The sequence below is a fragment of the Mangifera indica genome, chromosome 3, assembly GCF_011075055.1.
Source record: "Mangifera indica cultivar Alphonso chromosome 3, CATAS_Mindica_2.1, whole genome shotgun sequence".
NCBI classification, from domain to species: Eukaryota; Viridiplantae; Streptophyta; class Magnoliopsida; order Sapindales; family Anacardiaceae; genus Mangifera; species Mangifera indica.
The window spans coordinates 5,118,932-5,139,960 of NC_058139.1; the positions used below are offsets into that span (position 1 = coordinate 5,118,932).

The window sequence follows — 21,029 nt, forward strand, 5'->3', positions numbered from 1 at the left end:
ATTCATCATTTTTTAACAAAAGGATAATCAAATGATTAAAACAAATCCGTTTATATCGATTCAAACAAAAATGAGATAACTCAGTGTAAATATTATAAAGAAAATTTTATAAAAACAAGTAAGTATGAAGTCGAACATATAATTTTCATAAATAATTATAAAGATGTCTTGATTTGGGAAGAATAATTTTAAAGAATATAAGAGTTAAAGAAGATTGGGTGGATGTCAATGGAGAAGAAGTTAAAAAAAAAAAAAATAGAAGGAGAGGAGATTTTGTGTGCTTTGTTCGAGTGAGAGAGGAGATTGGGCTACAGGAGGAAGTGATCAGTTGGAGGGATGCAACGCTAACACGATTATGTAGGTTTGTTTTAGAGGGTGATATGTTAATTATACTTTGTTAAGGGTAATTGAATAAATTTCAAAAGGTGAACGATTAGGAGTAATATAATAATAATTATAATTTCTAATCTTGTGTCAGAATTAATTTTTTGAATTATAAAAGATTGATTTTCGGTAAAAAGTATAAATTAGGGGGTGGAGAACTGCTTTCAGGGGCAAAATTAATTCAGTCTAATTACAATTAGGTGTATCAATTGAATCATAAAAAGGGTAATATTGTCTAGTACACTATCACTACCAAGGGGCCAATCAATCCTCGTTGCTCAAACCTCCAACTCTAAAATTCAGGCAAAAAGAACAACACGATGTCGTATCTGCCACCACACCTCAGGAACTCCACTTCAAACTCAATCAGCAGGGCATCTCCCACCTCCTCCTCTATAGTAACCCTAAACAATGATCACTCCAAGCTCTCATTTTATTCAAATTCAAATTCAAGTTCTGTCGCCTCCTTCTCTAATGCCTTTCGTCGGAACCCTGCAGCTCAGACCCTTCCTGAACCTGTTTTCGCTACCTGGAAACCCTCCGACCGCGTTCTTCGCTTGCAACCTCAACAAGTGAGTACCAGTAGTATCATGCTTTTGTGTTGTTTAGTGGTTAATTTCAGTAAATAGAAAGATAAATTCAAAATAAAATTGAATATATGTGTGCTTTTTTTTATTGGTTTTTGTTTTTCAGTGAATATAAACGAATAACTTATAAGTTTGAATTGATGTTTAATTCGAAAGAGATTGAATTTTAGTTTTTCTGTAAAATAAAAGGAGAAATTAAAATAAGTTTGCATGTAATGTGTGAATTGTTTAAATGAATGTGGAATATTGAACAGATTGAAGAGGTACGTTCTCGGCTTCATGTTGATGTTACCGTTGGTTCAGGCGCTCTTCCTGCTCCTGCTCCAATTGAATCTTTTACAGACATGGTGAGATTTGAATATATATGAGTATTTTTTTTTTTCCTTTTTTGATGTAATGGGCAATGATAAATTTGACGAGTCTATAATTTGTCCAGTGTTTACACCTAAGCATCATGAAGGATGTTGATCATCATGAATATACAAGGCCAACTTCTATTCAGGCTCAGGCGATGCCAGTAGCTCTTAGTGGAAGGGATCTGTTGGGTTGTGCTGAAACTGGTACTGGTAAAACTGCTGCATTCACCATTCCTATGATACAGGCAAGAGTTTGTTTATATTAAAAAAAGAGTTTTGTATCTTCTTTGTCATCCTGTGATGATAATTTGTTTGTATCCTGCAGATGGTAGTAAAATTTAAATTGATGTTTGTATATTTTAATGTCAATATGCAGCACTGCTTGGCTCAAACACCAGTTAGGCGTGGTGATGGACCATTGGCATTGGTATTGGCTCCTACTAGAGAACTTGCCCAACAAATAGAAAAAGAGGTGATTTTTTTTTTTATCTATTTAGTATCATGAATGTTTTTATAAAATTTTATGTATTGATTTTATAAATAATTGCTTATATTTATGATTGATCTCATTGTATAGTGCTGACTTCTATGTAGGAGGTCCTCTACCTTCATCTAGTTCTTGAATATAACAGTTGAGTTTTCTTACAGTTTGTTTGGAGCTCCATAATTAGACAAGGAAAACTTAATAAATAACACTTTTGAAGTATTTTTTGCCTTTGGTTGTGTGTGCTCTGCTTCCCAAACACATCTCTTTTACAAGTTGGTTTTCTGATTATGTTAGCTTATTTTGTTTACTGATACAAGAAACACACAGTCTAGGAGAAGTGTGGGTTTTCTTGATGTGGGCCACCTGATAATTAAGTCAATTTAAGGAAAATGGTTTTCACCTAAATATTTTTGTGCATTTTGGTAGTTTGGTCTCAAGGAGGTTTGTAAGCCATTAAATATATGCTTCTTTTCTACTCATTTAGCTGAGAGTTACATTGTTTCCATAGGCGTGTTTATCTGTCTTCAACCACATGCTACCATGTGCCTTATCCAATACATGCTCATATTTCCTGATCATCATATATTAATCATCATGTGGACCTGAGTTATGATAATCTTTGATTTAAAAATTTTTCTGGTTGCCAACAATCGAGCATTGCAATTTCTACCAAGAACACTGTAATTGTTGTTTATTTGTTTTAAGCCAGACATTATACTTATTCTTTCTTGTTTATTCTTATGTTTGCTGACTATGTAAAATCTATACAAACCAAATCTTCTTATCAACACTTCTTATTTGAGCTCTTTCCTTAATTAGTGTTAAATTCTAGTGTCATTTTGCACTTTCTCTTCTCTCTCTCTCTCTTTGTAATTGGAAAATCTAAGAGATTCTAGTATAGACTCAAACAAGCTCACACAGGACATAGAATATATGAGAAATACCAGGGGCTTGAAGAACATGAAGCACAGAGGTAAAGTAAAACTAGGTCACCTGAACAGAGACTACCTGTTATAGAAGCAAGGTTTAGAAAAGAATCGGGAAAAAGGGATGTTAAGAGTTGAATATACTTTGTTTGATAAAGAAATGATGTTAAAAATCCAAGTTTGAAGTGGATTAATACAATGGTTACCATTGTACTCAGAAGATGGATAACTTCAATTTCTCTGAAAGTTGTGCATATAAATCATATGCTAAGGCATATTTTTGTTTAAGGATCGAGCTAACCCAGGTTTCATATCATCTTTATAGAGGAAAGTTTTTTTCACTTTCTGCCTTGAAGAAATGCCAAAACCACAACAAGCTAATGCGTCTCGTATTTTTTTACTTTTTGTAGTGAAAGGTTAAAAATGTGATGGTTTTTACTCTTTTATGAAGTTACCAAACAATTTAAGAACACAAAAAAAAAAAAAAAAAAAAAATTAAAGTAAATATTTTCTAATTAAAAAGACAACTGAGTGAGATGTGTCCTCTTTAACTGATGTTTCAATTTTTAATGATTTTTTATTTCCTAGAAAAAATATGATTCTCATAAGAATCTTTGCCTACTATTACTTTTAAAATATTTTCCCAGTATAAGCACTGATGATTCTGTATTGTGTGTCTGTGTGTGTATACAGACACACTCACACATATTGCTTACAAGATTCATGATGTTTAGTTTGTATATCCTTTTTCTATATCTTATGACTCTTTATTTTCTCATAACGGATCTATTACCAATTCTCTCTTGAATAGGTTAAAGCTTTTAGTCGATCTCTTGAGTCCTTCAAAACTGCAATTGTGGTGGGTGGAACAAACATCTCTGAACAGGTGAGTAATGCTGTCATGACATATATTCCTTTTATTGATGTTAAATATTGATTAAATTTGTCTGGTTGGATCTCTTGGACAAGAGGTCTTAAGATCAAATCTTTCTCACACCAGGGTGGGGAGGGGTTTAGTATTGAATTGTGAGTTTTGACTTTTATGTTTTATAAAATTTGATGGAGAATGAATGTATATGTTTTATCCATTCTTGTTGCTGTCAAAGTAAGAATGGATGTTCCTTGTGTATTTATCATTGCTGTTAAAGTTGGTTTGCAGCATACTGTGAGAGGAAGTGAGTGGGGGTACTTGTCCCCACTGAATTAAAGAATGCAGCTAAAGTCTATGGGGTAGTCTAGTCTTTTCCTAGCGCTTACCATTTCTGAAGGTTGATAGCTTGGCCTAACACCTATTTTGCTGTTTAGAGGGCAATCATCTTTTAGTGGTTTGCTGAACCAATCAGAATCTGCCTGGAAACATCAGTGTTCCTCTCATTTTCCCACCTTGTTCTTCCTCATGGTTGTCTCATTTGCTTATTATTTCTTCTGAATCTTATAATACCCTCAAACTGCATTTCTTTTTCTTTACCATTAATTCCTCTTTTATTTCTTTAAATTATTTTCCCATACCATTACTTTGCAAGCCACAGTCTCCCTTTTTATGGAGTCAAGCTCCTCTTGCCTTGGATTCAGAATGTCCGCAACCCATAGGTGGAGCTAGTAATACCAATCAGAGTGGTCCTGCAGTTTTTCTTATTTCTTAAAAATTTAGAAAACATAAAACACACTGTTTCTCTTTGTTGTATGTTGCCCCTTTAGCCAGCACTTTATACTTTTTCCCTATATTTGTGTCACACAAGTTAATCTTTGATTTGTTTTCTAGTACTTTTAGATACTACAATCCTTGTTATTCAACCATAGCTTTAGCATTTGCTGTTTCGACCCATATAAATGTAATAAGATATTTCAGGTTGGTTTCTTGGCCAACCAAAAAAATTAATTATTCATTCTTCAGATGCTACTAAAAGCATACTTCAATAATCACATCACTGCAGCTTCTGAATCTGAATCAAATTGCAATCTTTCTTTTGGTAATAGTTGATTTATGAATGAAAAATCCAACAGTACATGTAACTTGAAGCCAGCACATGAGGCCAATTTTAACCACTTCAGTTTAAAGTTTAACTACGAATATGTTGATTTATTTGAATTTTAATTTTCAATGGACCTACCTTTTGTATTATTCATAGGAACATTGTTATGATTTCACTGTTTCCATGCCTTGTATATTGTGTCACAATTCTAATTATCTTAGATGTAAAAACTATGAATCAATATATAACAAAATAAATATTTACTATATTGAGTTCATTTTATTATTTATCAAAGTCCTATCTTATTTATTAAAACATTTGCATCATCACTGGCTGTGAGCACATAGAGTAGGTAACACTCTCTTTAGTTCTCCTAATAAGTTTCTTCTTCCTGTTTCCTTTATATTTGGCTTTTGTTAAGTTAATCTGTGATTAACTATCCTTTTCTTATTATAAGCCATGAATAATTATTAGGGCTGCCATGCCCTGTCATATATTGTTACAATTTTTCTTTGTTTCTGCAAATGCTTTTTTAATTTGCATTTGTTGGTGGATGCCGTAATAGAGGTCTGAGCTAAGGGGAGGAGTCAGTATAGTTGTTGCTACTCCGGGAAGATTTCTTGATCATTTACAACAAGGAAACACGTCCCTTTCTAGAGTTTCATTTGTTGTTCTGGATGAAGCTGATAGAATGCTTGATATGGGGTTTGAACCACAGATAAGAGAGGTATGTGATGCCCTAATTTAATTCTTGCTTCTTCTATTTTAATTTTTTTTAAAAGCACATTTGTGCATGAACACATGAACAGAATGTATGCTCTTGTTCACACAAATGTTGCTAGCTAGGCCCAATCTTTTACCCTATATGGTTTCTGTATTTTCATGCGCACTTTTCTCTAATATCGTTCATTATTTGGTTTAGCCATCTTTTTTTTTTAAAATAAATATCTGGGGTTCAGACATTAATGTGAGCTCTGGACATCAACATTTCTGCCAGTAAGAAACAGTCAAAAAATTTTTATTAAACTGAATAATTAATTTGAACCATATATGTGAGGTATGACTTCTACTAGACTTTGTGGCTACACTCATCTGCTTTTTGATTTCCATCACAATGTAAAATTAATTACTCAACTGTATGACTTGTACTAGACTTTGTGGCTACAATCATCTGCTTTTTGACTTCTGTCACAATGTAAAATTAATTGCTCAACTGTTTTACTTTAAATGTTGCTTTTTAGAACCTGCCTTCCCCATTCTGCTGATATTTCCTGTCTATAACATAATGAAAAGGCTTCCACTAATATTGGCAACGTGACACCAGACCATTTTTCATACAGTATTCATTGCTTTCTATAAGTAGACACAATGCAATGTTTGACAATGTTACAGGTGATGCGCAATCTTCCAGAGAAGCATCAGACTTTGCTGTTTAGTGCAACCATGCCTGTGGAGATAGAAGCATTAGCACAGGTTAGGTGTCCTGTTATCTTCTGTGTTTTCCTAATAGCTTTATACAAGCTATATAAGAAGGGAAAACAAATTTTATGGAGAAAGATCTGGAAAGACTGTAGCTAAGTATCACTTATCTGTGTTTGTCCTGTCTTTAAATTTTTGTCAATGTGTGTTGATAAGTATCAAAAATCTAAATTCAGTCCGTGTTTTTGTATCAATCAAAGTATGACACTCTTAAATGAGGTCAGATATGGAGTGAAGACTAGTTTATTTTTTGTGTTAACATATTACTTAAAAAAGTGGTTATACTTCAGGTTCTTTAAATTAGAAATAATCTGATGGCAGTCTTTGAGTTAAGTTTTAGAATCTTCAATCTTGTCATGTGGGGTGTTTGAATGCTTGTTAAATTAGTTCTACTCCCCACTTTAGGCTTATCTGTATTTCTCAAAAATATGTTTGAAGTGGAAACCTTCAAATGAAGATGATCATATAAATTTTTACCTAAGAAAGTCCATTCCTACTAATGGGAGGAGTAGTACTTATTATAATATTCTTAAATCTCATTTTTCTGTTCACTGGTTACTTGATTTTAGAATGTCACATAATGCTGATGCATGCTTCAGTGACAAGTGACAGTGGTTGATTGCTTTTCTTTAACATCCCTGAAGAGGATACAGTTTGTTTGGTGTAGTAATATTTTTGCAACCAATTGCTTGGTGAATCTGTTATTTTTTGGTATGATAAAGTTTGTAAAGCAATTAAACTCCTTTAAGAGTGATAGTCTTTGTCCTATGTGTATCTTCTTCATAAATAATGTTTCTAAATTTCATATTCCTTCTCTTATCCAAATTCAGGAGTATTTAGCTGACCCTGTTCGAGTCAAGGTGGGTAAAGTGAGTAGTCCGACAGCAAATGTTATTCAGATATTGTTGAAGGTTTCTGAGAGTGAGAAGGTATTTATCTAGGCGCACTTTGTTTTGATTGTAACCATAGCAATTTAGATTGATGCCAGTGTAATTTTAAGGAAAGGACTATACATTCCATCTTCTGTCTGCACCGATTATTGGAGAGATTTTTGGAATGTATATGTTCTATGTCATGGTGCATGTTATTAGTCATATCATCTTGGAAACATTCTTCTTTGCTAAACTTTCATGTATCCAGTTCTTTTGTTTTTATTGGTTGAGTTGTTGACTTGATTGATGGCATTTAATTTGTTGTAGATTGATCGACTTCTAGCTTTGCTGGTAGAAGAGGCTTCTCAGACTGAAAGATCTGGTCATCCATTCCCTCTAACTATTGTGTTTGTTGAAAGGAAGGTGAGTTGAGTTCTATATTAATCATTATTATTAAGACAATCATTGCTGTTGTGACCTCCTTTGAATTTACTATATTTTATAAATGTTGATATATTAGTGATTTTGGTGCATTTTCCCTCACCAATTTGTTTACACTCTAGTGATACCCATGCATATAAGTGCCCATCTGGATGTTGACTCCAAACTTTGTGTGTATGTTTTTGAATTTGTGGATTCAGTTCTAAGCCTTTATTTTGATGTGTTATATTGAATATTTTGAATCTGTTCATGTTCAAGACTTACATTTGAAAACTTAGATGTGGATAGTTTTTTTAGAGTTAGTTTTGCATGAGTGCCAAAGTTCCTGATTTAGTTCCAGTGTTAACAGTGAAAAAAGGGGAAAAATAATAATTAGAAAAATAGAAGATTTCATTGAGTTTTTATTTTTCTTATTTATGATTTCTTCTTTCATTTCTCTGGCAGTTTTCTGATGAAAAATTCTAATGGTTGATCATTGTTCTGGATGTAGACAAGGTGTGATGAGGTGGCTGAAGCTTTGGTTGTTCAAGGTTTACATGCAGTTGCTCTACATGGTGGCCGTAGTCAGTGTGAAAGGGAGTCTGCTCTACGTGATTTTAGAAATGGCTCTACTAATATTTTGGTATATATTTATATTACTTCGGAGCACCTATGGTCACTCTAAAATTCTGCTCTAAAATGTAACATGCAACTGAGGTGGTCCCCATCTATGTTATGAAATTTTCTTTTTTTTGTTCATCAAAGAAATTCAGACTAAGAACCTAATAGTGTGTATGGAAAATATTGGGTTCCTCTGGATGTCTTTGAAAAATCGATGGTTCTATTTCGTTCTACAAAAAACTAGGTGAAAGCTATATTGATATGGACACTCTTATAGAATATGAAATCCATCACCCTAAAACTAATGGTTTTGGATTAAAGTTATGGCATCCGAATATTCAATGTTTGTACCGCCATTCATGCGGTAAACGCCATTTGCTATTTGGCTCATCAACAACAGATTTTGAGGTTTGCATGGTCTACAAACTGTAGTGGAACTATTTACCATCCCATGGGTCTGCTAATGTGCTTATGGTGTTTTAATAATCTTCAATGTCTTTTTTCTATGGACTGAAGCTTCTGTGCTGTGATACACTGGGAAGAATTCTGAATATGTTGTGATTTTTATTGGTGTTATTGTACCATGTCTTTTACCGGATGTTTGATCAAACCTACATTGCATCCTTTTCTTTTCCCTTATCTTCCTCCATTTATATTCTCTGTTTCTTTGGATCTATTTGAGTATGTTCTGCAGTTTGTTAATTGATGCCTATATTTGCAGGTAGCAACAGATGTTGCATCACGTGGTTTGGATGTTACAGGGGTTGCTCATGTTGTTAATCTAGATCTTCCGAAGGTACTTTTGACTGCAACTAGTTCATAACCATAAGTATGACTCAGAAGATTATTTTGAACAGTTGAAGTCATTTCAGTTCTAGCAATTCAAATTTTCATTTATAGTAATCTTCTTGAACTGTTAAATAATGAGTCATATAAAAAAGATATAAGGCCAAGAATCAGTGCCTTACGAATTGCATCTTCTTAGCCTCTTTTTTCAGTTGCTATTAAATCTTTTTTGTGAAATAGAAAATCTGAAGCTTCAGTTATGGCTGACTCAATTATAGACCATGGAAGATTATGTGCACCGGATTGGAAGGACTGGCCGTGCTGGGTCAATGGGCCAAGCAACTTCGTTTTACACTGAACGTGATATGGTGCTGTCTGTTTCACCATTTTCTTTTGAAATAACATTTCTTATGCTCCCTTTCTTGTGTAGATATGTTTCTTATATATTTCTTGGTGTGACATTCTAGTTCCTTGTGGCCCAAATAAAGAAAGCAATATTAGATGTTGAATCTGGAAATGCAGTGGCATTTGCAAGTGGGAAGGTACTGGATTTTCACTATGATAAATAACTTTTCATTTGGCATGTTTTTCACTTCACTCTGCCAGCCGATTTTCATAATCGTTTCTGGTTATTGTTTTTTTCCAAGTTGGATGTGAATGAAATATAGTTCTATTTGAAACGACTTCCATGTTTTGAGTAGATTGGACCTCTTTTCTTACAGGTTGCAAGAAGGAAGGAGAGAGAAGCAGCAGCTGCTCATAAAGGTGCAAGAATTACCATGTCCAAGTCAATAACAGGACCTACATCAGTTAACATCGAAGACAAATATAGGTTCATGATTGCTAATTCAAACATGAAAAGGGAGGGTGCTGCAGATAGCGCTTGGGATGACTGATGAGACCCTTGTGGTTACTCTTGAAAGGTGGTTGGCGATCTAAGTTTCAGGCTCCGAAATTCAAAGGTTGGTGAGTTTTTATGGGTTGTGCATCTGTTTGTCTTGAAACTGGTTTTCCCCACTTTCAGCAAGTTCCCCGGGAGTGAGATTTGCATGGTCTCTCACACTTTCTTGGTGTTTGTAACTGTGTGTTTTGTTCATCATTGAAGTTTTTACTACAGAGAAAAAAGAAAAAAAAGCATTTATAGGTTTGATGCTTCTAACTCTTGGATTGAAGTTGAAAGCATTCAGGTGATGACAATGTAAGTAGTTGAGGTTTCATCCCGGTTATCTTGGTAACATCTATGTAGTAGCAAAAAGGTGACACGATTACTTTTAGAATTTGTAGGATTGGATCGCTGGTTATGCACATTGTATATCTTCAAAATGTTATGTCGAAATATTTGTGGGACTGAGTAAAGTAGAATCTGTTACCTGCAGCATTTGTAGATCCATAGCTTCTAGTTGTGTCAATATTTGATTGTTGACACTTTTCATGAAACTCAATGATATTTGATGAATGAGCGGGTTTTGTTTAGGGTTGGACAAATGTGGTATGGATTGGTTTCACAAGAAAATTGTGTAAATAACCATACTAGATCATCCTATATTAGATTAACAATAAATTATGTATATACACTTTTGAGTATACAATTAAGTATATGGATGACATGTTATCATGTGATTGAGTGTTTTTGAATTAAAAGTAAAATAATATTTATCATTCATCATCGGCTTTCCCTTCACACTCAATTCAAAGTTAAGTGTACTTAAGAAGACACCAAAACCTAGTTGAGTAGGAAAACCTTTTTAAATATTAATAAGGATTCTATGTCCTAATCATTGTTAAAATCTTTTTACACCCATCCTTAGTTGTAAGTTTGGGTTTTAATAAAGTTTAAAATAGGATTGAAACCTTTTACCAAAACCATATTTTGTTTTACTTTATATAAAATTCTTCAGGAATTATCTAAACTTTGCGTAGGTGACCATTATGGGGATACCGAATTAAAAGCCTTCAATATGCGGGGTCATTACTAATTTAATGGGCATTGATCCATTAATTTTGAGCTATTTCACAAACACTAGGTACTCTTTGCACATTTGAACGTGGATCTACTTCCAGCTGCATATTTGAACTACGAAGATGTCCAATCGGTCAGGTTATGAGATTTTGTCTGTTCGGGGAAACACTTGAGGAATATGTGCATTTTTCATCCTTCCTTTATAAAGCAAATAAATAATTCAATCGTTAGATGTTTGCTTTATCAAATGTTGTGTAATATATATAGGTGTTAAAAGAAGATTTAATTTGATCTCCCCTCGATGAGTTCCAACTGAAACGTGAAAGCTGAAGGATTGTCAGTATAATATTAATACCTATTCTTGTGAAAATTCTTACCAGGTAAATGAAAGGAATATATTCAAATGCAGGACTCCATAATGTTTTTGAAATATTGATGGTTAAGCTAAAACAAAGAAACATCTCGAGAAGGAAAAGCAATCTTTTCTGGACGAAATTTCCGTCTTATTGAATTGGTTTCTAAGTTTTGTTTGTTTAGAGATTAAATTTCTTTGTCGGTTTATAAATTTTCTACATAATTAAAGGCCGTTTCAAGTAGAAGCACCACTTTTTACGCAGAGACAATGCTGCAATGGATGGGAGGATCGAGGAGAAAAGTGGCAACTGTGAGTATAAAAATCCCTGGTATTTTATTATTTTTCTGAAATTAATGGCTAAGATTTATGTGACGTTCTTATGTCTATTCTTTTCAGTCAAGAAAGTCAACACAGAAGAGGTAACCGCAAAACCTTTTATATATATATATATGTGTTCCCCTATTAATAATTAGTTTTTTATATAGTCAAGTGTGATTTTGTTGTTGGAAGCAGTGAAATGTGTGTTTTTTGTTGTGAACAATTGAAGGCAAAAGCAATATTTCGAACAAAGGAAACGACAACAACAGCAGACCGTTGGATTTGACAACTCTGTTTATCATAAACAACATAGGTCCCTTGACGTCCTCAGTTTGCTCAACTTGTCAACATCTTCTCAACAACGCAACTCTGTTTGTCATAATGGTATTTGTTTATGCGTTTGAAATTGTTAAAATTAAATTACTTGCACTAATTTTTAACAATTCCTTGTGTGTTGATCCAATTGTGCAAAAGTTGTGTCATTGTTTACGTCAAAAATGTTTGCTATTGATCACGCCTCATTATTGACACATTCAGCTCTGAAAATTGTTTCGGATCTAGAATATCTGATTATAAGTAAACTAATCGACTCCATATTCACCTTAAACAACCTTTAATTTCAATCCCCTTTGGCAGAAATAGTTTGATAGTGATGTTGTAACTTGTATGGTTATTTCTGGTCTGACGGCATGGTGCTCCATTTGATGTTTTTGTCTGTTGTTCATGTGTTGCATAAATGTTTAACTAAACAAGGAAGGCAAGAGTTAGAGGTCAATGCTTCATCAGAAATCTTAACTAACACAGCAACTGCTGAAGATTTTGTCGAAGTTAAGGAACGAGGTATATATATTTTAACCTTCCTGTACAACCATTCGAACTTATAGTTCAAGTGGATATTATATTTTTGATGAATGACGCAATTTTGCTGAAACAGGAACTCATTTACACTATCAGATGGAGACTGTGTACCCGAAGAAGTGAGTTCTCGGTGACTACATGAATGCATTCTTGCTTATTTTTGTCTCTTAATATTTTGAATACGTTCAAAATTTTTTATTTTTTTGCATGAACCCATGTTGTACTTGCAAAGTTGTGATGCTTCTGTTGCCTCACAGTGCTTCATGTAACACTTCTGATTATCGTAGCAATACTTCTACTGGTGACAATTGTAAAACAGACCTGTGGAACACAACTTCTGATCATCGTAAGTGTAAAATATTCACAAAATACAAGTTTTTTTATTTTCCTTATTCTTAGGGCTTTGCTTTCTAGGATTGGTGGCTTGCCAAATTTTTCCTGGACATCTATTTTATTGCAGCTATTCTTGTCTTTGCTGGTTATTATTAGTGCATTTGAATTTTATATCCTCTTAGACTTTTTCCTTCTGATGTTTATTCTCAGAGATATCTGTTTTTGATTTGCTCGCTGATGATGGACCGAGTGGCAGAATGGAAGGAAGTCCCGTACATGAGACTTATGTTTCATTTTCGGTTGAAGGTACGACGTAGTTGACATAGAAGTTCAAGGAAGGTTTCATATTTTAAATTTTAGTGGAGAATTTTTATTTTTTGGATTATTAATCAACTCCTATAGGGTGCAATTTATTTGTTGGAAGAAACAAACTATTGGCTATTATTCTGATTCTCAAGTTTGTGGTTTTCATTCATATTAAGAGCACATGTCATTAAAAGTAAAAGGGATAACTGATATTCAACACCAGAAAGGCTTTTAAAATAGTCAAGAATAAGCAAAGAGTGCCTGGAAACCAGCGATGAGACTGACCTGTTGCTGAAACATAGGAACCTTTTGTAGATACAACTCTAATATCCTTATTTATTTATTTACATCTAATGTCAGAGGTTAGATACTATTGTTGGGGTATTATCTCTTAGCTAAAACTTTTGGGTTAGATAGTTACTTGATATAGTATCAGAGTTAAGTTGATTAACTGTTCTTGTGTTTAAGTTTGTCTCATTGCATTGATAGAATTGTAATAAGTTGCATCCATGTTTGTTGATAGGTTGTATTTTGTGTTGTATTTGTCTTTGATTTATGTGCGTTGCAAATCACAGAGCATGTTAAAGCTTGAATAATTCTTTTAGCATTTCTATTAGCTCAAGTTTTCTGGTCAACTGGTTATTAATGTATATTAAAATTTTGCTATTTTAATATGGCTTCCCTTCTTGTGCAGGCAAAAATTATAGTTTAGACTTTAGATTGGTTATCTTTATTAATGTGGCACTTCTTTTCAGTTTACTTTTCAAAATTCTAAATGAATACATTTTTCTGAAGTGATGAAGCTTTTCTTTCTGTAAAATTGAGATTAATTTCTTGAATGCCTTCTTTTGCTAATTAGGTTTGGGTAAAGTGGGGACACAAACTCCTGTCCATTCACCACAACCTGAAAGGTAACAGGGATGCATTAATCTTTTTCAGCAATGGATTCTTCTAATTCTAAAAGCTTCTAAATTTATTTACTGACAGTAATTTGAACAACGTTTTTCAGTAAACTACACCCAAGTCAAATGTATCTTTGATATGGAATACCAAATTATTTTTACAACTCAATAATCTTTATTATTTGCCATGTTATTGACTATATCAGACATCCGATATTGTGTCATACTCACAGAGGAAGTGCAAAATCTCATAGGAAGGAGAATGAACTAATTGTTACTGGATATGATGCTATAACAGGAAGACAACTGAGCAAATAGTTGCTACACTTGATGATAATAATTTAAGGAACCTTATAACTAAAATTCTTATCTATGATAATTCTGCATGAAAATGTCTATTCTAATTTCTAATGCAATTGGTTTATGAAATATTTGTTGTGGTGTGTTAGGTGATACCATGAGATTATTACAGGTTCATTTTTTTGTTATGATTTTTACCTCTTTTTTGGTGGTAAAATTTATTGTGGAATACAGTTTAGTGCTTTAGTTCTTAGTACTGCTATGTTATAAAATGTTTCTGAAATGCATGAAGCCCTATGGGTTCTGTTTTTTTTTCTTTTTTAACTTATGTTACTGGGTATTTGCTGGAACTCTGATCTCCATTTCCATTTTCCATCAAACCTTCTGCTTTTAGCCTGTTTTCAACTTCACTATCATTTGCTTTGGATGCAAACCTTACTTTCACTTCATCTATGCCTGTATGAGCAATACTAATAACTCTTTGTCAAACTGAAGCTCTAGAAATTCAAAGCATTATGCAGACACTATCTGAGTGAATCTTCTGTGAGCACAGGATCTTTCAGTATAGGTGCTCATCTCCATGGAAGGCTGGAAGGAAACTTAAGTCAAAGAACTTAGATTATGTGCTGGATGATCTTGAACTTGACGTGGTGAGAACCTACTGAATGCATTTATCTTTAATTTAGTACATCACTTGATTGGCCTGATTACAAACATATCATGTGTTTTTTCTATAAGGTCAATGTTGGTACTAAGATGATTTCCTTTTCTTATGGATTGTTTTTCTTGATATTCATCATTTCAATATCAAGCCAATTCTCCTTTGAAACAACTTAAGTTGCTAGGCCAAGCCCTAATCAACTCAATTTAGAGAATAACAAAGATCTAATCGGGAAAATTAAATCTAAATAAAACAAGACTAAAATATTTCTGGCATCTGAATTTCACCTAGACCATCTTACAAGAACATAATATTCTTTGGCATTATCCCAGGGACTGGGTTTAGTGGCTTAGCCATGCTATTGATTTCAACCATGAGGTCAATGAGTGAACTCCTCTTGTGGCCACCTGATTGAGATATTATGCTTTGCATTCATTTTTGTTTATCAAGGTCCAAATTACAACTTGGCAAGGGATTTCTATGTATCTAAATCCAAAAAGTTCTATCATTTATATGGGTATGGCCTGGTTGATAACTCTTTTTTGCACTTCCTTAGTGGTCTATTTTCTTTCACTTGAAATGAATGTGTTCTTAATGTTGTTCATAGACTTCAAGCTCCTTGAAGTACTTTTAATGGAGATGCTGACCAAATTTGTGTGATGCTGTAAATACAGGATGTGATGATGGAAGATCTAAATGTGCCTCCTGGTGGAAGCTATTCAGAGTTTTCAATAGGAATAACAAATTCTTGTAGCAATCAGGCCCAGAAATACTCAGTAATCAATGAATGTACCCGGTTTGATGACCAAATTAGTCAAATGAAAAGCCCTTTCGATGATTCCAAAATCTTCTGCGACATTTTTAACAACAATGACAATCTATGGGATGGTAGGTTCCAAATCATTCATGAACTTTTCTTTTTTCCGTCATCTATCTGCTTTCTGTTATTGCAGTTTGATTTATAGTGCTTTGCTGTTAAACAATTGAATAGTTAGTGATTTTTCAGTTGATGGAAATGATCTATCTCTATCTATATATACTTAAATTTAATGCAAAATCAATCTTGGTTGAAATATCTACTTTATAATCTTGATAATAGAGTTTTCCCTGAAAGCGTTATGGATCATATGTTGAACCAATGTACCACTGAATATTGACAACATTTGTACGTTGAAGTTTTTTCTTATTCCTCTTCCATATGATTTCACTTTTTCTTTTACGCACTTGCCTAATTATTTGTTGTCAAAACTGCACATTCTCTTTTCCCTTAATTAAAACCTTTGCTATCTTTCTTTCTTTTTTAAAATTTTCTCACTGGATATCACTCATTTTTTCGCATTATGTTTGGCTTTTAGATTTGGTTGTTTTTCAGTTGGTTTTTACTTTTCTTGACATTAATAATAAAGAGGCAGTTTTAGTTGTATGTAAAAATTCAACTGCAAACTTGTGTTAAAAATAAAAATGTTAATTTTGGTTTATTATATGGAGAAAACCATTCAAGGTATGATAACTGAAAAAGGGGGTGAATTAAGGTTGTGACTTGTGACTGATCTGAAGACACTTAACACAAGTCTAAAACATAATGCATTTTGTTCTAAGTGTGATAACATTCTGAAAAAAAGAAACAGAAACAATTATGAGAAATTGAATTGGTATTTTTTGCAATAGTATTACGTAAACTGGTTGGCTGTGCCCTTAGGTTGGTTGACTCATGACTGGGCAGTCAATTGGAGCTTCATGCCTATCAACCAAAAGCACAATTCAGTTTCATGGAAACTGCCCCTTTTCTGGTGTTTTTGGATGATAGCTTTTGTGCAATTTTCCTTGGGTTTTTGAGGATGGTATTTAAAGCCCATGTGATCAATTTAAGTCTCAAAAACCTAAACAAAAGTCCATGTAACGTAGGATGATCTGCTGGGTGTAATTGGTTGATCGTATGGTCCATTATTTGTTCATTTGAGTCATCTCATGCCAATATTATTCAAAAGTAAACTAAGATTGGGAATCTAACAACATAATATCACTCACAAATGTGTTTATCTTGGTTTCAAGAGTCGACACTAGGTCTAGTAATTCATGACATAACAATATGATCCACTAAAACATAAGATAGTGATTTCAATGAATGACAAACTCTTTGAATAAGAAAACTATGTTAAAACCCTAAGCCTTAGAAGAATAACAAAAAAACTCAATCTCAATCATTATATATCCATAAATACTATTAGAACATATAATATTAACAAACTCATTTTCTCTGTAGCTACTTACTAGTGTGTATTCCTTTTAGTACTTATTTGTGAGAGCAGACTTCTGAATAATTTGGTTTTCAAGATCTATATGTGAGAAGACATAACATTCACTACGATTTGTGAGATTGCTATCCAACCATATTCAAACTAATCTCGTTTTCATGTTTTAAATAAGCTTTTTGAATAAATCTCGTTTATGCAAATCCATCACATTCACTGTTACTTGAGGAACATCATATTTTCTATCCATTCATCAATAATTATTATCTGGCCAATGATGGTTTGGAAAAAGGAACAAAATCTCACTATTTTATAGTTTGGGAGATTTTCACTCCAACATATTGCAGGTAGAATTTTTAATGTGTTTATTATAACCTAGAAGAAACTTGGATCTCCGGATGAAAATTAGGCCTTATAATTTATGTAACTTTTTTTTTATATATATTTATGGTGCCATTGTTGCCAAGGGTAAGTGTGATTGCTGGATTCCAATTTACTATTGCTTTTTCTCCCAACAGTTTGGTCTACCGTCCTTGACAAAGACTTTCTTAGTGAGAAGAAACACGAGATATCTGGAAACATTGGCCCCTGTCAAACAGAAAGAATTGATTTTTTGGATTATGGAAATGATGAGATGTCAAATTATGTTTTTCAAGGACCTCACTCTCAGAAGAATAGGTAGTCCATGAAAAAACTGATATTTTGTTGTTCACTATTTTAACTATGTTACTAGATAACAACTTTCTGATAAAGTTGTTTTAATTGTGCAGGGATTATGTGGAAGTAACAGGCACATACAATATCCTAGGTTCTTCTATCCACATTATGATTATGTTGATCTTGAAACATCAATGAAACAGAGTTTTCTAATGGCTGGTTGATCTTTTTGGTTAAATTCAAAAAATGCTTTCTTGCTGATATTAAACTTGCATCACTTTTTTGTCAGTCTTTTATGGACTGGCAGTTTGGCTTGCCCTTTATCTTTCACTGAGATCAATATTGTGCTTTAACTTATATGTTTATATTAATTACTATTGTTGTCAGTTTATCTCTTTTAATGTCCTTGTTTATAAGACCTGGTCACTCTAGTATTTCGATTGATTGCCTTTTGTTCATCTCTAAATCAGATTCACCTTTTCAGAAGCATCAAATATCAGGAAATAATGATGTTATTATAACATCCAAGAGGACAAGGTATACTGATTTTATATCTCCCACTAGGACAATACATGGGAAACTCTAGGATGCACTAACAGTGTTTTATTCTTTCATGTGATGGCAGGTATCCTGCAGACAGAGTGAATCTTGATTTAAAGAAAATAATTAGTCAACAAGATTGGTCTTACTCTGAAGATGCTAGGGATAACTTGAGTTTGGTCAGGTAGATGTTAGTAACTACTATTTATATACCTTTCTTTTCACTTTGCCTCACACATTTCATGTTTGTGAACTTGATGGCAGTGAAGAGTCATGCTCATCCAGTGCAGGTTTAATTTTGATAACATTAGTCAATATGATGATCAATAGTTAGTCTGCATAGTCTTTGTCATTAAAGATCAAGTAAAGAGACCATTTTTCCCCATTTATGCCAGTAAGGGGCCGGGCAACCGATAGATCACCACCAAATTCTACGGTGAGAGAATGCAGAAGGCAAAAGAATGCTTTTGGAACCCATTTCGATATATGTGATTTGAAGAATATTTATGCCAAAGAATCACAGCCTCAAAACAAGGTTGATATTCTGGAGGAAACTTCCATTCGAGGATCAGGACATCGCACAAGGATGCCTATGCCTACTCCAAAATCAAAACAGTGCCATCAGCCTAATTCCTTTCTTCTTGATAAATCTGATCCTCAGGGAAGTTGGTTATTTGAGCAAGGATGTACTTCTGTTGATGCAATCTCTGGTGTCACTACTTGTCAAACATCAGACACAAAAGTTCCAGCCTTAAGATCCAAACCAGAGATTGTGGATCTATCTGGTGGATTTTGCGTTCATGAATCATATATTGATGCAAAGTTATCTTCTGGGGAATCCAGATGGGGTGAATCAATTAATTGTTCACCTTTTGGAAGTTTTATTTCTGAAAAGTTAACATGTTGCAAGCCATTTAGTACCATGGACTGTCAGGGTTCCACTATATGCTCAAAGGTTGAACTTGGACCAACCAAACCAAATTTATCATTAAATTCTGAGCCAAGAGAGATGCCACCAGAGTCATTTCCTGTTGCCAGTTCTGATAGAGAGGTACTGTTTCTTGATTTGTTAGTCCCTGAAAATGTTAGCAAATATGAGGAAAATAGATCAAAATCTCGGCCAGCCAATGCCAATCACAAAAAGCTTGAGGCTGGTAAACAGATTTGCAGTAATGAAGCAGAAGATAGAACTTTGGAGCTAAAGGAGTCTCCAGTAACAGAAAACTCTGTTGAGCACTCTGAGGAGACATCATCATCTGTGAAGATTGCAGACAGTTGAAGGCAGTTTAGATCCTAACAAGTATGTTATTCTATCCAGGAAACTATCCTGCCCTTAAGATTTTTATTTCTTAGCTAACTGTAATTTTATGCTGCATAAATACTAATAGGTTTACCTTGTTGATACTCTCTAGATAAAAAAAAAAAATGTAAATTCATTTTACTTGTCAAAATGAAAATGAAGGTACCCCATATTTTTCTATTTTCTCTGTTTACTTTTACTTATGTATTTGGTTGAATGTCTCAAAGTGTTCTTTTATGTTTTTTTAATTGCTTTTATGTTTTATACTCATCTAGATGATTCTCGAACCAAAGAAAGAAAGCAAGCAAGCAGAAGGCAATAAAATTGAGTCATCCAGGCCAGTGCTGATGCTTGAAAGCTGTGTTGTCCAGCTTCTTTGTGTGCAGATGGTAGGGAAGGATGTACCTCGGCAGGACACTCTGAAGTATGTATAATTCCTTTCCCAAATTGAGTAAAACATTTTAAGTCTTGAACTTCATGAATTCAAATGACAAATGCAAATTCGTTTAGAAAAAACAACCCAATTTGTAATATATCAAGTGGCCTTTAGAACCTACAGTTGAGCAAATGTGTAGTTTTTAATGCTGAACATTCTCTGTTAAGACCTGCAAATGCATAAATTTCTTATGATGCATATACAGTATAAAAGCAAGATAAAGAGAAGAAAGATATTGCAAACAATGACAAAATACAAGCCACAGAATATCTTCTATTTATATGGCTAACTATGTAGCCATGATACCCCAATAATTGGAGGTTTTATTGCAACTCCTATCATCGTCTAATTCCTTTTTATGTAAAGATATTTAACATTTCCCATGCAATGCTGTGCGTCTTTTTACTAGCACATATGATGTCAATTGATCAAGATCTGTCTGCGTTAGAGGCTTCATGTAAAACCCATTTGCTCCAGCCTGTCTTGAGGAGAAACAAGAAGCTAAGAAAATTTTGTCATCTCTGTAAAATGTAATAAACTAGCTTAAGTGTGCAAGCAATTACTGCTCGATTCGACTAGGGTTAATCTCAGATGATAATCGAATCAAAAGGTGATTCAAAGGGTGAGAAAACTAACTTTGTAACTGCTGAAAATACCATAAAAACAATCTTAGGTAGAAAACAGTCATTTTCTCTATTTTCAATGACTCTGATAGTGAGCACCAACAGATATTGAAATTTCTTTCTAATTTTACCCACCTTCATTTTTTAAGTCGCTCATATCCGGTCATTCGGGGCATACCAGAATCTGTGATGACCATATTGACCTCCAAGTCCTACAAGGCAAGAAGAAGCATTTCATGGAGAAAAGGAATCATGAATCAATATGAATAGTTGGATTAATATTTTATGTGAATCTCATGGCTAATTCAATGGTACTAGACCCAACATTTTGTATTTT

The 21,029-nt window shown here is 33.6% G+C and overlaps 2 protein-coding genes across 4 annotated transcripts; both read left to right on the forward strand.

Moving 5' to 3' along the window:
• The first annotated feature begins 587 nt into the window (after positions 1-587).
• LOC123211870 (DEAD-box ATP-dependent RNA helicase 20-like) lies at positions 588-10,364 on the forward strand. Of its 2 annotated transcripts, XM_044630814.1 has the most exons (14): positions 598-956; positions 1,226-1,318; positions 1,408-1,572; positions 1,704-1,799; positions 3,552-3,626; positions 5,279-5,440; positions 6,106-6,186; positions 7,023-7,121; positions 7,392-7,487; positions 7,996-8,127; positions 8,827-8,901; positions 9,170-9,259; positions 9,359-9,433; positions 9,614-10,364. In XM_044630814.1, exons 1-14 carry the CDS (start codon positions 705-707, stop codon positions 9,785-9,787), a joined length of 1,665 nt encoding a protein of 554 aa, XP_044486749.1. In that variant the 5' UTR covers positions 598-704; the 3' UTR covers positions 9,788-10,364. The 2 variants fall into 2 exon arrangements, 1 of the variants encoding a protein (XP_044486749.1); XR_006501478.1 differs by lacking the exon at positions 9,614-10,364 and having other exon boundaries at positions 588-956; positions 9,132-9,259; positions 9,359-9,435.
• Positions 10,365-10,862: 498 nt separating this feature from the next.
• Positions 10,863-20,322, forward strand: LOC123210773. Of its 2 annotated transcripts, none has more exons than XM_044629249.1 (17): positions 10,863-11,515; positions 11,603-11,625; positions 11,754-11,908; positions 12,278-12,364; positions 12,459-12,501; positions 12,640-12,728; positions 12,926-13,021; positions 13,881-13,932; positions 14,777-14,873; positions 15,559-15,772; positions 17,655-17,814; positions 17,907-17,944; positions 18,264-18,330; positions 18,419-18,517; positions 18,598-18,623; positions 18,729-19,384; positions 19,504-19,625. In XM_044629249.1, exons 1-17 carry the CDS (start codon positions 11,474-11,476, stop codon positions 19,504-19,506), a joined length of 1,947 nt encoding a protein of 648 aa, XP_044485184.1. In that variant the 5' UTR covers positions 10,863-11,473; the 3' UTR covers positions 19,507-19,625. The 2 variants fall into 2 exon arrangements, with proteins under 2 accessions (XP_044485184.1, XP_044485183.1); XM_044629248.1 differs by adding an exon at positions 19,909-20,322 and having other exon boundaries at positions 10,865-11,515; positions 18,729-19,633.
• Positions 20,323-21,029: the final 707 nt, after the last annotated feature.

Excerpts from the sequence above, each read along its gene's own strand:
- LOC123210773 (XM_044629248.1), top strand. The coding sequence starts at position 11,474 with ATGCTGCAATGGATGGGAGGATCGAGGAGAAAAGTGGCAACT. Across the intron at positions 12,729-12,925 it reads GAACACAACTTCTGATCATC|AGATATCTGTTTTTGATTTG; the intron begins GTAAGTGTAAAA and ends GTTTATTCTCAG. Across the intron at positions 13,022-13,880 it reads TGTTTCATTTTCGGTTGAAG|GTTTGGGTAAAGTGGGGACA; the intron begins GTACGACGTAGT and ends TTTGCTAATTAG.
- LOC123211870 (XM_044630814.1), top strand. The coding sequence starts at position 705 with ATGTCGTATCTGCCACCACACCTCAGGAACTCCACTTCAAACTCAATC. Across the intron at positions 957-1,225 it reads TTCGCTTGCAACCTCAACAA|ATTGAAGAGGTACGTTCTCG; the intron begins GTGAGTACCAGT and ends AATATTGAACAG. Across the intron at positions 7,122-7,391 it reads AGGTTTCTGAGAGTGAGAAG|ATTGATCGACTTCTAGCTTT; the intron begins GTATTTATCTAG and ends AATTTGTTGTAG.